Source organism: Meles meles, chromosome 12 (genome assembly GCF_922984935.1).
Source record: "Meles meles chromosome 12, mMelMel3.1 paternal haplotype, whole genome shotgun sequence".
Classification (NCBI taxonomy): Eukaryota; Metazoa; Chordata; class Mammalia; order Carnivora; family Mustelidae; genus Meles; species Meles meles.
Window position 1 is genome coordinate 83,073,950 of NC_060077.1, and position 12,068 is coordinate 83,086,017.

Below are 12,068 nucleotides of genomic sequence, written 5' to 3' on the forward strand. Positions count from 1 at the left end.
TATTGGCTGACTCTCCCTAACAAATCCTAATTTCTCTTGTCACTGAAAAGATTAAGTGGAAGACCTTTGAGAGCAACAGGAGAAGAGAGAATTTGTAGGCTTCAAGAAGGAATGGGGACAGAATCTCTCACCTCACAAGGTCTGAGGGTTGGACCCACGCACATACACCAGTGGCCAAACCTCAGATAGGATGGCACGGAGGCGTCCAGCCTTCTGCAAAGATTCTTCTATTGTGTTCGTGGCATGGAAGAGGAGAGCTGAGGAACGTCTCTGGACATGAGCAGTAAGAACACCAGTAACAGACTTACTTGGTACACTAAACATTTATCTCCTGTTATGAATCCATTGACAATATTTTAGAAGTCACTGGGAAAAGAGGATAGAAGTCTTGGAGGACTGGCAACTTTCCAAGACACAACTATTCCTATAGCAAGGATTGGCTACATCCAAATGTCTTGGCATGACAGCCATTGGGTTTTGTCTTCAGTTTCTTTTAATCTAGAAGAGTCTCTCAACCTTTTATTTCATTTCATGGTCTCCTGGAGACCAGGCTGGTTGTCCAGTTGATGCCCTATATTCTCTTTTGACTGATTGGTTCTTCCTGATGTTATGTCTCTCTCCCTTCAATTTTCTGGAACCCAGCTGTTAGGTCTATGGCTTGATGAGATTCAGATCCCACATTTTTGGTAGGATAAGCGTATTTTGTATCTTTTCCTACCCAGCAGCACATGTCAGTTTGTCCACTATAAGTGATGCTCAATTTAATTGGACTTCTTGGGTAAGGTGGTGATGAGTGTCTCTCTCCATTGTAAAGGTCGTATTCCGTTCTGTAATCAGCAGGTCACCTGGGAGTGACACCATGAAATGTTGGCAAATTGTCGCCCATAATTCCTCCCATTTCTGTTAGCATGTGCTGCTCCTCCCATCGAGGTAGAAATCTTTTTCATCCCGATTCTGGACTGGCCTTGTAACTTAGTTTAAGTAAGTATAATGTAGAAGTGGTATATCCTTATTTTGGGGCCTAGGCCTTAAGATGCCTTAAAGCTTCTCTTTTTGCCCTCTTGGGTTCAAGCTGCCCAATAAAGAAACTCAGACTGGACTCCTGAACGGTAAGAGAGCACAAAGAAGAGAGAGGTCCCCCCAGCCCAGCTGGAGCCATTAGAGATAGGAGTGAAGCCATCTTGAATTCTTCAGCCTAGGTCAGGCAGCCTGGTACAATACCACGTGGTACAGAGGTAAGCCCTCTCCATGGAGCGCTGCCTAACTTGCAGCCATGAGAAAAAAAAAAGGTATTTTAAGCCAACATGGATTTTGAGTGGTTTGTCATTCAGGAAACATAGGAAAGAATCCCATGTAAATATTGTGTTTCATGCGATAGTTTTAGCATCCATTGCTATTTGCCTGCGTCAATTATTTCATTGGGGTTGCCACAGGATAGTTTAAATTTTGCTGTTCTCTCTACAGCAGAGAGAAGGGGGAGAGAGAAGAGGGAGGGAGAAAAAGTACCAGATTTTTGTCAACTTGGTATAAATGACTGTTCCTCCTAAGAATGGAGGGTGAATGCTTCATCTTTCCCATTATTAGTTTTCAGAACAGAAAGTTGAAGAGTCACTCCCCAAGGATGGCCAATAGTGTTCTCCACCCTCTACCTCTAGTCTTCTTCAGTCTTGTCCTCCAGTCCCCTGGGTCTCCACACATACCTGTCCATGAGCTCAAAGCATTGTGCTCTAACCGCTGATTCATTTGTCTGTTTAACTGAACTCTGTTTCTTGAAGGCAGGCACATTAGGGGCAAAGCCAAGTTACGTCTCAGTTCTACGCGAACCTAGATTTCTATCACACTCCTACTTTCTTCGTGTATATTATCTTACATGGTTTAGATAATATCTGATAATTTTTTAAACCATGCAATTGCTTTATCTTTGGATGATTTTGATGTTTTTTCATTTCATTTTTTGCTGAAAAGAGTCCTGCCCACTGTAGAGTGGGCTGGTAATATAAATCAGCAGTTCCTGACCCTCAAACCCTCAACTCCACCAGGGGTAAGCACTTTCAGTTTTTGAGGTTTGGTTTTTGTAGGTCTTTTTTTTTTTTTTCTTTAATGGCCACGGTATCTTTCAACTCAAATGCCTTTTTCCACAGTGTTGCCTTGTCTCCCAGTGACAGGTGGGATCTATATCCTCTCCCCTTGGAACTGGAGGGCCTTTGTGACTGTTCCAACCAATACGGTACGGCAGGGGTGACGCAGTGTGACTTTTGAGACTGCTACAGAGACCGCTGTAGTTTTCTGCCTCTCTGGAATACTCGGATCTTGAAGCCTTCGTCCTGACCACCCAGCGGAAGCCCCCACTAGCCCACGTAGACACTGCCTGGGGAGGCGCTGAGGCTTCATGGAGCTGCCCCCCGCCCCCGGGGTTTCATCGCTCTGCTCTGCCAGCCCCAGGCGCTCTCTGACCACATCTGTGCACATGGTTCCTAGCTAGACCCCGTGAGCTCCTGATCCACACAAATCAAGAGAGAAAACAGTGCTTTAAGCCATGGCGGTCAGGCCTCTTGGAGGCCAGGCTTGGTTTTTTGGTCATACTAAGGAAGTAGCACCTTCATTTCCTCTGGTCCCAAGGACCCCAGCATCACTGAATTATTGCTTATGAACCCCGTGGGGGAAGATCATTCTAACTGTCACGCTCGCTCTATTGCCTCACATGCTGACCAAGTCCACTGGGCTTGTGATGGCTAATTGACATGACATGGCTTCTGCAACCAAAGGATCCTTTCAGCTCTGATGAAATCAAAGCGCCAGTAAAATAACTGGGAATGCATTCTTTTCACCTATCAAAGGCTCAGTTAAGGGGCTGGGTCACGGATCTCCCCTGGGAACAGTAAAGCCTTGGAAAGGTTCTCAAAAGGTGCATCCATGCCAGCATTTCTATTTCCTAAAGATACTGGGTTCTTCCTTCCGCATTATGTATTAATGGAGTTCCGATTAGATTGTCGAGTTGTTTCTTCAACCACCGAAGCCAGTAATTAAAACCACTCCCAGCAGCTCACACCGAAATTCTAAATTCAGTCTCCATTGATTGAACCCTATCATTAAGACTTGATAATTTCTGAAACTCAGCTCTCTTTTCTTGACTGATCACCAAAATACTCCACTCCCGCCCAGAGTGCTCCAGGTACGTCCCGAGACTCAGAATCCTACAGATCCTTATAAATATACACACCCCAATACTATGCACCCCGCTCTTTGCCTCCCAAATTTCCTTACCTTCACATTTAAAAACCAAAAAACTCCACAAAACTTCTTGAATCTGAATTCAACTGCTATCACTTGGTAACTGCACAAATGTAAGTTTCCCTTGACTTTTTTGATACTGTGAATGTGAGGAATGTTTCTAGTCATAGATGATCCCTGGGTTTCTCTCCCTGCCCCGACCTCAAAACAGCCGTCCTTGCCTTCGTTTTGTTCTATAGCAGCTACGAAGGAGTTCCCGTGTCTTGTCCTCACTGGGCACTTCATTCCCTGGGACCACAGACCATCGTGTCATTAGCTGTCTCACCACGAGCTACCAGATTCCCATCGGGTCAGATGCTAGTGATGCTGATGCTGTTTTTAATGTCCTGCCATCTTTGTGGTGCTCAAGACAGATGGACCTGGATGGCAGACCTGATGCACCATGGCTGGTCGGGTGCCCATGAGGGTTGCCTTGTGATGGAGAAAAACAGGATGTCCCCACTTTGGTTCCTGTAGCGGGAGGCTAGGGGCATTCCTAAAAGCGTAAGGGCAGTTTGGGGGAATAGCACTCTTCCCAAGTACTTGTGTTTGATGACTGTGTACGCCGTTCTGTTTTTTTACTCTTCTTAAAAGCTGTTCTGTTGTTATAGAGCTCCAAAGGGGGAGACAAATTCCTGTGATCAGCTCTTGGCCCAATGGTAATTCTTCCCTAAAAACTTTTGCTTATTTTGGGAAATTAAAATATTTAAAGATAAAAACAAAGGAAAACTTAACAAGCATCCATACTGCTACCACCCAGATTTAGCCACCGTTAATTTCTTGATGTATTTGTTTTCATTCCTAATTTTCTTCGTTTAAAGTAAAAATGTGCAGGGCAGGGCGGGGTGGGGGGGCAAAATAATACATACTTATTGTAAAGTATTAAGACTGAGAAAAAATTACAGATTCATTCACTCAATATTTATCAAGTGCCCATCAGGCGCCAGGCACTGTTCAGGATACTGAGATACAGCAGAGAAAGAGGAAAAAAAGACAAGAAAATCCCACTCTCACAGAACATACATGTTAGCAGAAAAAAATATAAGAAAAATAGGAAACTATACAGCATGTTACATGATAAGTGCTGCAGAGGAAAATAAAGCAGAGAATGGGTATAAGGAGCTTCAGGAGGGATTGCAATTTTAAATAGGACGACCAGGGAATCGCTCACTGAAAATGTGACATCTGAAAATATACCTGAAGATAAAAGGGGGAGGGAAAATTAAAAAAAAAAAAATCAACCAAAATCTCACTAACCACAAATGACAAAATGAACATGAAGTGAAAAAAAATTTGTTACGCTTCTATGTATATGGACAGAAACGTACAGCTAGGAGAAACATACTATTATAAAAATGGATTCAAACTATAAAATATTTTTTCTTTTCAATTTATTAAGCATCTTTTTTTGTGTCTGGGGATTAGAGAATATACACATAGATGTGCAGAGAGATCTATATATCAGATTTGAGAATCAACTCAGTTAGAACTGATACTTCAACCATCTTCTGACCCATGAACAGGGCCCATTTCTCTATTTACTCAGGTTTTCTTTGTAATGTATCCTGGTTTTCTATGTGAAGGTCTGCATATCTTTCAGACTTGAGATATCTGATGCTTTCTGATGCAATTATAATTGGTATTGTTTTCATAATTTCAATTACTAATTGTTGCTCAGATACACACCATGATTTTATTAACTTTGCATGCGGTAACCTTATTAAATTCAAATTCTAAGATGATATTAATTTGGATTTGCTACATATACAATGTTATCTGAGAATAATTTTGTTTCCTTTTCAATCTCCAAACTTAGAAATTCCTGTCCAAAGTTGAAAAGAAGTGGTGATAGCAGGGGAGTCAAGTTTTCCATAATTCACAAGTGTGATGCTTGCTACAGACTTTTCTTTTTTTTCCTTTTTGCAGATGCCCTTTATTAGCTCCCTCCTATTCCTAGCTTGTAGGGTTTTTCTTAAAAAAAAAAAAAACAAAAATCAAAACGAAAAAATCATAAATGGGTACTGGATTTTATCAAATGCTTTTTATGACTCTAAAAATGTAACTTCTGTACATTACTTTCATAAATGCAATAAACATTAATTTTTCAACTACAGACTGACTCCATTTTATGACACCATGTGAACTGCAACTTGATTTCTGCAGCGTGAATCCTCCCACCAGAGCCGATTTCAAGCTGCCAGTATGAGCTCAAGGATTTCATAGGTAGGAAGAGACGGGTTCTGGTTCTCATAAGCCAGCAGGAGTCAGCTCTGGCCTACCTGTGATTCTATTCCCCAGTAACCAGGACTGAAATTTACCATTTCACTAGACCAGCAAGAACAAAGCCACTTCAAATGACCTATTTTATAAGTCTCACAGATAATCCAGTAAGTCAGTAAAAGGACATTAACTCCCTTATTTCTCAAGCCTTTATTAAGTATCTAACAAACAGCGTGTAGCATGGTGCTAGCTGCAAGTCAAAACGTAGCTCTCTGATGAGCTTACAGTCCAAATGATCTCAACGAGAGGAACAGAATGGGCTTCAAATTGGGATAAAAATCTTAGGATAGTAGTAGCAACTTAGTACTAATGAACAACTTAGTACTAATTTATTACTAGAACCCAAAGATAGGAGTAGCGTTGGTTTAGGAATTCTTCCCGGCGGAGAGGATACAGGTCATGAGCAAGGTCTTCACGGAAACCATGGGAATGGGACCCCAGAGAAGGACGGACACCACAGTGGAGTAACAGAAGGACAGAAAGGAAGGGATGGAGGCAGGAAAGCACATCTACCAGAGCTCACAAAGGTGAGGGAAAGGCGGGGTCCATGCTGGGCACTCGCTGTTGCTTCATTTGCGACAGTGTCAAGCGAAGTCTACGGCCACAATGTTACAGAGGTGGGCCTCAATTTCTCGGCTATGCCGGTGACAAGTGGTGAATGGTACTTCCCATTAATAATCAAATATACACACTCATTCTGTTTTTCTGCAGGTTATCAGGAAACTCAAGTCAATTTTCTATTGAAATTCTATTAAAACCCCGACAGTTTCCAGGCTGAGAAAAAAAATGTTCAACACCGAGCTCATCTCAAGAAGACTCAGAAACCATCTACCCCAGTTTCGTAATAGTCCAAGTTCAGACAGAGCCTGAACACTGTAAGCACTTATCTGTCCATAAAGAACTCATGAGATACGGTGTATGCGCTATCATTTTAGAATGAGTCTAGAATTATTTGATTCCAGAAATAGATTTAGAACCAGAAATGTAAAAAATGTGTAAGATGTAATACAGAAAACGGAGCCACAGCTGGAAGTGATATGGATACTGAAATACAGTTCTCGAAGCACGCGGAAGAATTCAGTGCGATGAAGTATCCGCTTAGCATCAATGCTGTACTTACTTACCACCGGGTCATGTATTTTGTCAAATAAAGTTAAAATACCTCAAAAAAAAATTCTGGATTTACAAAAAACTCTGAATTTCAACTATTATATAATTATGTGAATTCTCCTAGTGATATCATTAATAGCAATACTATGTAATTCTGAGGCTGATGAAGACTATAAATTATTTTATAAGGCAGCCACAAAGAGCTGTTAGTCTGACAACTCCCAGCCCTCACATAAAAGTTGTTGACGAATAGAATTTTCATGTACGCATTCTCAATAATTTCTAATGATTTCTTGGAATCTAATCAATTTAGATAATAATTTCTCTTAGACAGAAGATCCCCAAATAAAGAAGCATACACAGAAAATAGCCAATAGTAGGTTATATCAATTTACTTCACATATGAACAGCGGATTTCAGGTCTATGATTTCCATTTAGTATCAACAAAACAATCTGTACAGAAAACTCAAAGGCAACCATAGAGCATTATATGTAAAATGTGCAAATATACTTTAAAATGCAAGTTATTCTATAGTATTTGCAAGGTAGAACTTTATAGTCATTAAGGAGTCTACCTCATTCCAGCTAACTGAATCATCCTTTTGCATATAGAGCCAATGCAAATGCACAAGGCACAACTTAGTGTTTGCGCTAAAGTGTGTAACATACACCTTCAGATTTATTTGGAGATATTAAAATAACATATCATGTTTGTATTTTATTTAATGAGACATTAGCTCATTTCTAAAGCTTCAAGAGTATTACATTTGATAACATATGTGTGGCAAAGACAAACTTCCCTGGACTTAAAAGGTAAAAGACAAGACCCTTGGTAGCCTATATTAAAAAAAAAAAATTCTATCTGTATATATATATATGTACACACACACCCACAAGAAACTTCCCATAATTCAAAGGGAGGCCATTCCTTTAGCAAAGGTTCCCATTATAGTATTTCATGACAGAATTATTTAAAAAGTATGTATTTATTTGCCATCTATTTTGGTCAATCGTGCTATAAAAAGATACCGAAATAGACAATTTTCTTCTTCGAGATGAAGACAACGCCAATTTAGAAAGTCCTTCTTTTGAGATTGCACAGTGAAAGGTATTATTTAATTAACTATAGAAGCTTGTTGCTTTTAAAGAAATTATTGAAATCTACACAAAGAAAAACGTTAGCCTATCAAAACTCAATGAGACTCAGCTAGAACACAATTCAGAATCTTTCAAGCCCAATCACAGTGCTCTTTGCTGTTTTACTGCCCATCCCTGAGAATTAAGATTCTATCATTTAAAAATTTTTAATAAAGTAAATAAATTTTGCATTGATGAGAATTAAGAATTATTTTTCAAAATATAAAATAAGGCCTGTTTCATTTTGGTTAAAAAGAAAAAAAGAAAAAGAAAATAAACAAAAAAAGAAATGCTCTTTGCAAATACCACCCATTCTAAAGACCGGTATCTCAATCAACGTTAATCCTTGGTAATTCCTATTTTTTGCCATTCATATATCACTCATTTCCTTATTATCCATTATTTTATAATTTTTGTTAACAGGAGCATTTAACTGGTAATGGAACAAAAATATGGATAAAATTATAGGAACTCTGGAGTGAGACTGGTATTTCCCTGTGGGAAAAGAGTTTTACTGGAAATAATCTGAATGCCATCCAAGAGAGGCAAAAGTACCTATGAAAGAAAGAACACACATGGTAAATGTGTTCCTCATTGTCTTTGGTTTAGCCTTCTTGGCCAAAATCTTCTGTAAACTTCTTTAATTTCAACAAGTCATGTTCATTGACTGTGGGTTTTGTGTTAGATAATGACCGTAACATATCCGACTGTCAGGGAAAAAGAAGAGAGGAGTATTAGTAATGATCAAATAAACATCATTGCATTATTATTAACTAACTTTCCACCTGAGGTTGAATCTAAGTATTTGTAGTATGCCATAAGTTACTAACAATAAACTCTCTTAGTCCTTCTAGAGGCCATCTCTGATCCTGTCTTCCTTTGCACAGCAACTTGAAACTGCTTGCCTGTCCTGACCACAACTTTCCATGGCTCTCCATTTAGATATACTTCCCCATCAGAAGTATAATCCTTTTAGCCTGAGGCTCAAGGCCCTCCAAAATATGTCCCTGATCTCTTTTCCCATCTTATCTGTTTTTTCTTAAAACAAGAGAGCCCACCAAGTGCAGTTCAAAAGGAATACAGTCATTCACTTACAGAAGTTATTCACTTATGTGAAATAGAACACCATATAATTAAAACCACCTAATCAGATTTTTAAAAAAATATTTATCTGAGAGACAGAGAGAGAGAGAGAGAGAGAGAGAGAATCAGTGGGAGGGAGGGCAGAGAGAGCGGCATGACCTGAGCCAAAGACAGATGCTTAACTTACCAAACCACCCAGGCGCCCCTAGAATTTTTAACTATTAATTAAAACTATGATCAAAATGGGAAGAAAATATGCTAATATCAGGGATTCATTAAAAGATTAACTTCTGGACCATGTCTCTTATAAAACAGTATGAAAAATGGTCAAAGAACAAAATATTTACAAAATAACATAGTGGAGCACCTGGGTGACCCAGTCAGTTGAGCACCAACTCTTGATTTCGGCTCAGGTTATGACCTCAGGGATCCCGATGATGGGTTCCACATTCAACAGGGAGTCTGGTTGAGATTCTCACTCTCTCCCCAAAACCCCCGCTCCCCAACTCACTTGCACGTATTCTCTTTAAAATAAATAAATAAATCTTAAAAACAACAACAGTGCAAGGACTGAAACAAAAAAGGGTTTCTAAGTAACTTTCAGGGAAGCATCATTAACACATAAAAATATCTGTATACATACTATGTACATACAGAGATACATGTATGTCTTTAGATCTATGTGTACATATCATGTAAATAAGTTTCTTCTCTGGAAATTACTGTTAATTGAGACATAAAGCTCTTTAAAAATCTGTAACTGAAGCTGAAGATTTAAAAAACTGAGCGTTCAGCAATAAGAAAACATAAAAATAATAAATGTAGCTTTTGGCAGTAAGCTTCCTTACAAAATGAGTCTTAAGAATTATAAATCCCTCCAGTATAAAGTATAGAAAGGTAATTTTTTTTATCATAAAAATTGGGTTTCAGGACTTTCTTTCCCCCCAAGCACATTAAACTTCCTACCAAACAAAGTTTGGGGAAGTAAAACCGAAAAACACCATTATGATTACTATGATAAATGCATGAAGGTTTCTGGATATTTTACAAAATCTTAGATTCAGAAAAGAAATTTCACCAATTCTGCTTTTTAGTTAAGTCCTGACAAGAATACATGCCATATAGATAAGTATTCTGGTGACAGTTATAAGACCTGTAAGCTTACAAACCTATGTTTTTGAATAATAGCTTTTTCACTGAAAATTTAATTTTTCTTGAAGCCCACGAAAATATTTTAAAGATAATTATTTTTTAAATTTTAAGTCAATTAATCTTTACAACTTTTTGAGTAGTTAGTATTACATAAACATGCTTCATCGTACTGACATTCTCTAGCTAATCCTACATAACTGAAAATGTTTATCTTTGTCTCACAAATGACAAACTATAAATTTTTTAAAATGTCAAACCATGCAAACAACTGGCTCCAAGAGTTTATCCCCAGGGACGTCCATCCATGTCATTTCAATAGCACCAGGGTCACCAGGAGAACAGGGTGTTAGCAGATCATCTACTATCTTGCTGGGATCAGCGCGTGAAGGTCCGCGCACCTGTAATAAATAGTCTGAAATATTTACTTGAACAAATTAACTATGTTAAGATTTAGGCCATTATCAAGAAATCTGAAAATGTACAATTCTGTATTTGTTAAAATGTCTAATTCTAAAAATAAAAAGATGAATATACAACAGATGTAGTTATCTTTGGGTGATGGGATAGTTTGGTTTGGTTTTAACTTTTTTTCTTGATGCTTTCCTCTATTTTGACATTTCCTCCAATAAAGGAAATACATGATCAAAGGATTAAAAGAGTTAAAATTTAAAAAGAAAAGAAGTATCTGTGGTTAATAGTTCTCTTTTTTCCTCTCATGCTTATTAAATGGTCTTAGATTCCATAAAAAAGGCTTCCTCAATAATTCTCTTAATTTTTCTCTATTTTCCAAAACTAGAAAAGTTATGTGATACTTGGAAGATTGGTGTGAAATCACTGAATCTTTCTTTCTCAACAAAAATTCCTTCTTTGAAAGTAAGTACAAAATTAAATACCAAGTGTAATTTTAGTGCTATTTTGTGATTCATAACTGATTTAAAATGAAACCTTAATAACACCCAGAGAGAGAACCTTTGTGACTCAGAGTCACTTGCAAGTATTTTTTAGATGGCACCAAATCTATACTAAAATTGGGGGCTGCTTTCACATTTAATATTTATTTGACAATGATCACTCTTAAATATTACATCAGGATTAGGGCAGGTGCAGAAATATAAACATTCTGGCTTTACTTAAATTATGTGTATTTTATTGTCTGTCTTTCTCCACAAAAATTTCAGCTGCAGAAATTTCTGGTTTTGATTGTAGTGCTTTCTGACTTCTCTCTAGGCTCCGAGTAATACTTCTGACATTTTATAAATAAATGAACAGGCAATCTTGTTTCTGCTATCAGCCTGAAGAATGGGGAGCGAAGGACGGAGCCACGGGCAGACCCCCTGGCTGGTGCTGCAGAAGGCCAGGTGTTAACACTACTGTGGCTGCTGCGCTTTTATCCTCCTAAGAAGGACCTGGCTTCAGGGCCACAGCTGCCCCTGGCAGTCATATGGAGAACTGAATGAAAAGTTCTGGGTAGGAAAGGACTGAGTTCCTAAGAATCCATAGTTTTTAAATGCAAAGAAAATTAAACAAACAAACAAACAACAACAGCTGGGACATAAACTTGACCCCAAGCCTCCTGTATTTCCAGTAACCAAGTGGCTGCAGAAAGGCTATTTCCCCAGGCTACTCAAGTATTTTATGAGAACTACTTCATTTCTTCTCTCAATTGTACTTTGAGGCAGTGCTATTGTCTCTACTGTAGTAATGATAAAAATGAGACTTAAATGGGTAATATAATTTGCTTAAGGAGATATAACAAGTATATTGTGGAGTCGGGGTTCAAATTCAGGTTTCAATTCAAGCTCACAATTTTTTAAAATACTTACTTTATTGTGTATGTAACTTAGTCATGAATTATTAGTCTTGTCATATACTGCTGGAGTAAATTTGCTAATCTTTTTTTAGGATTTTCACATCGACATTCAGGAGTAATACTGGATACTGCTGTTCTCAAGCAACAGGGCTGGTCCAAATCACCTACTTCACTGGTACTTACGTATCTTGGATATGCCAAGACCATCTTTTTACAAAATGCTGT

At 38.3% G+C, this 12,068-nt stretch overlaps 1 protein-coding gene across 1 annotated transcript in view; it reads right to left on the minus strand.

Annotated features, from left to right (window-relative positions):
• Positions 1–7,036: 7,036 nt before the first annotated feature.
• VPS4B (vacuolar protein sorting 4 homolog B) overlaps positions 7,037–12,068 on the minus strand; it is a 30,082-nt gene continuing 25,050 nt past the window's right edge. The window contains exons 10-11 of the mRNA XM_046024084.1: positions 10,291–10,431; positions 7,037–8,505 (exon numbers count right to left, since the gene is read on the minus strand). Of these exons, the coding sequence (XP_045880040.1) occupies positions 8,404–8,505; positions 10,291–10,431 (243 nt within the window). The 3' untranslated portion in view covers positions 7,037–8,403. The remainder of the gene's footprint in view (positions 8,506–10,290; positions 10,432–12,068) is intronic.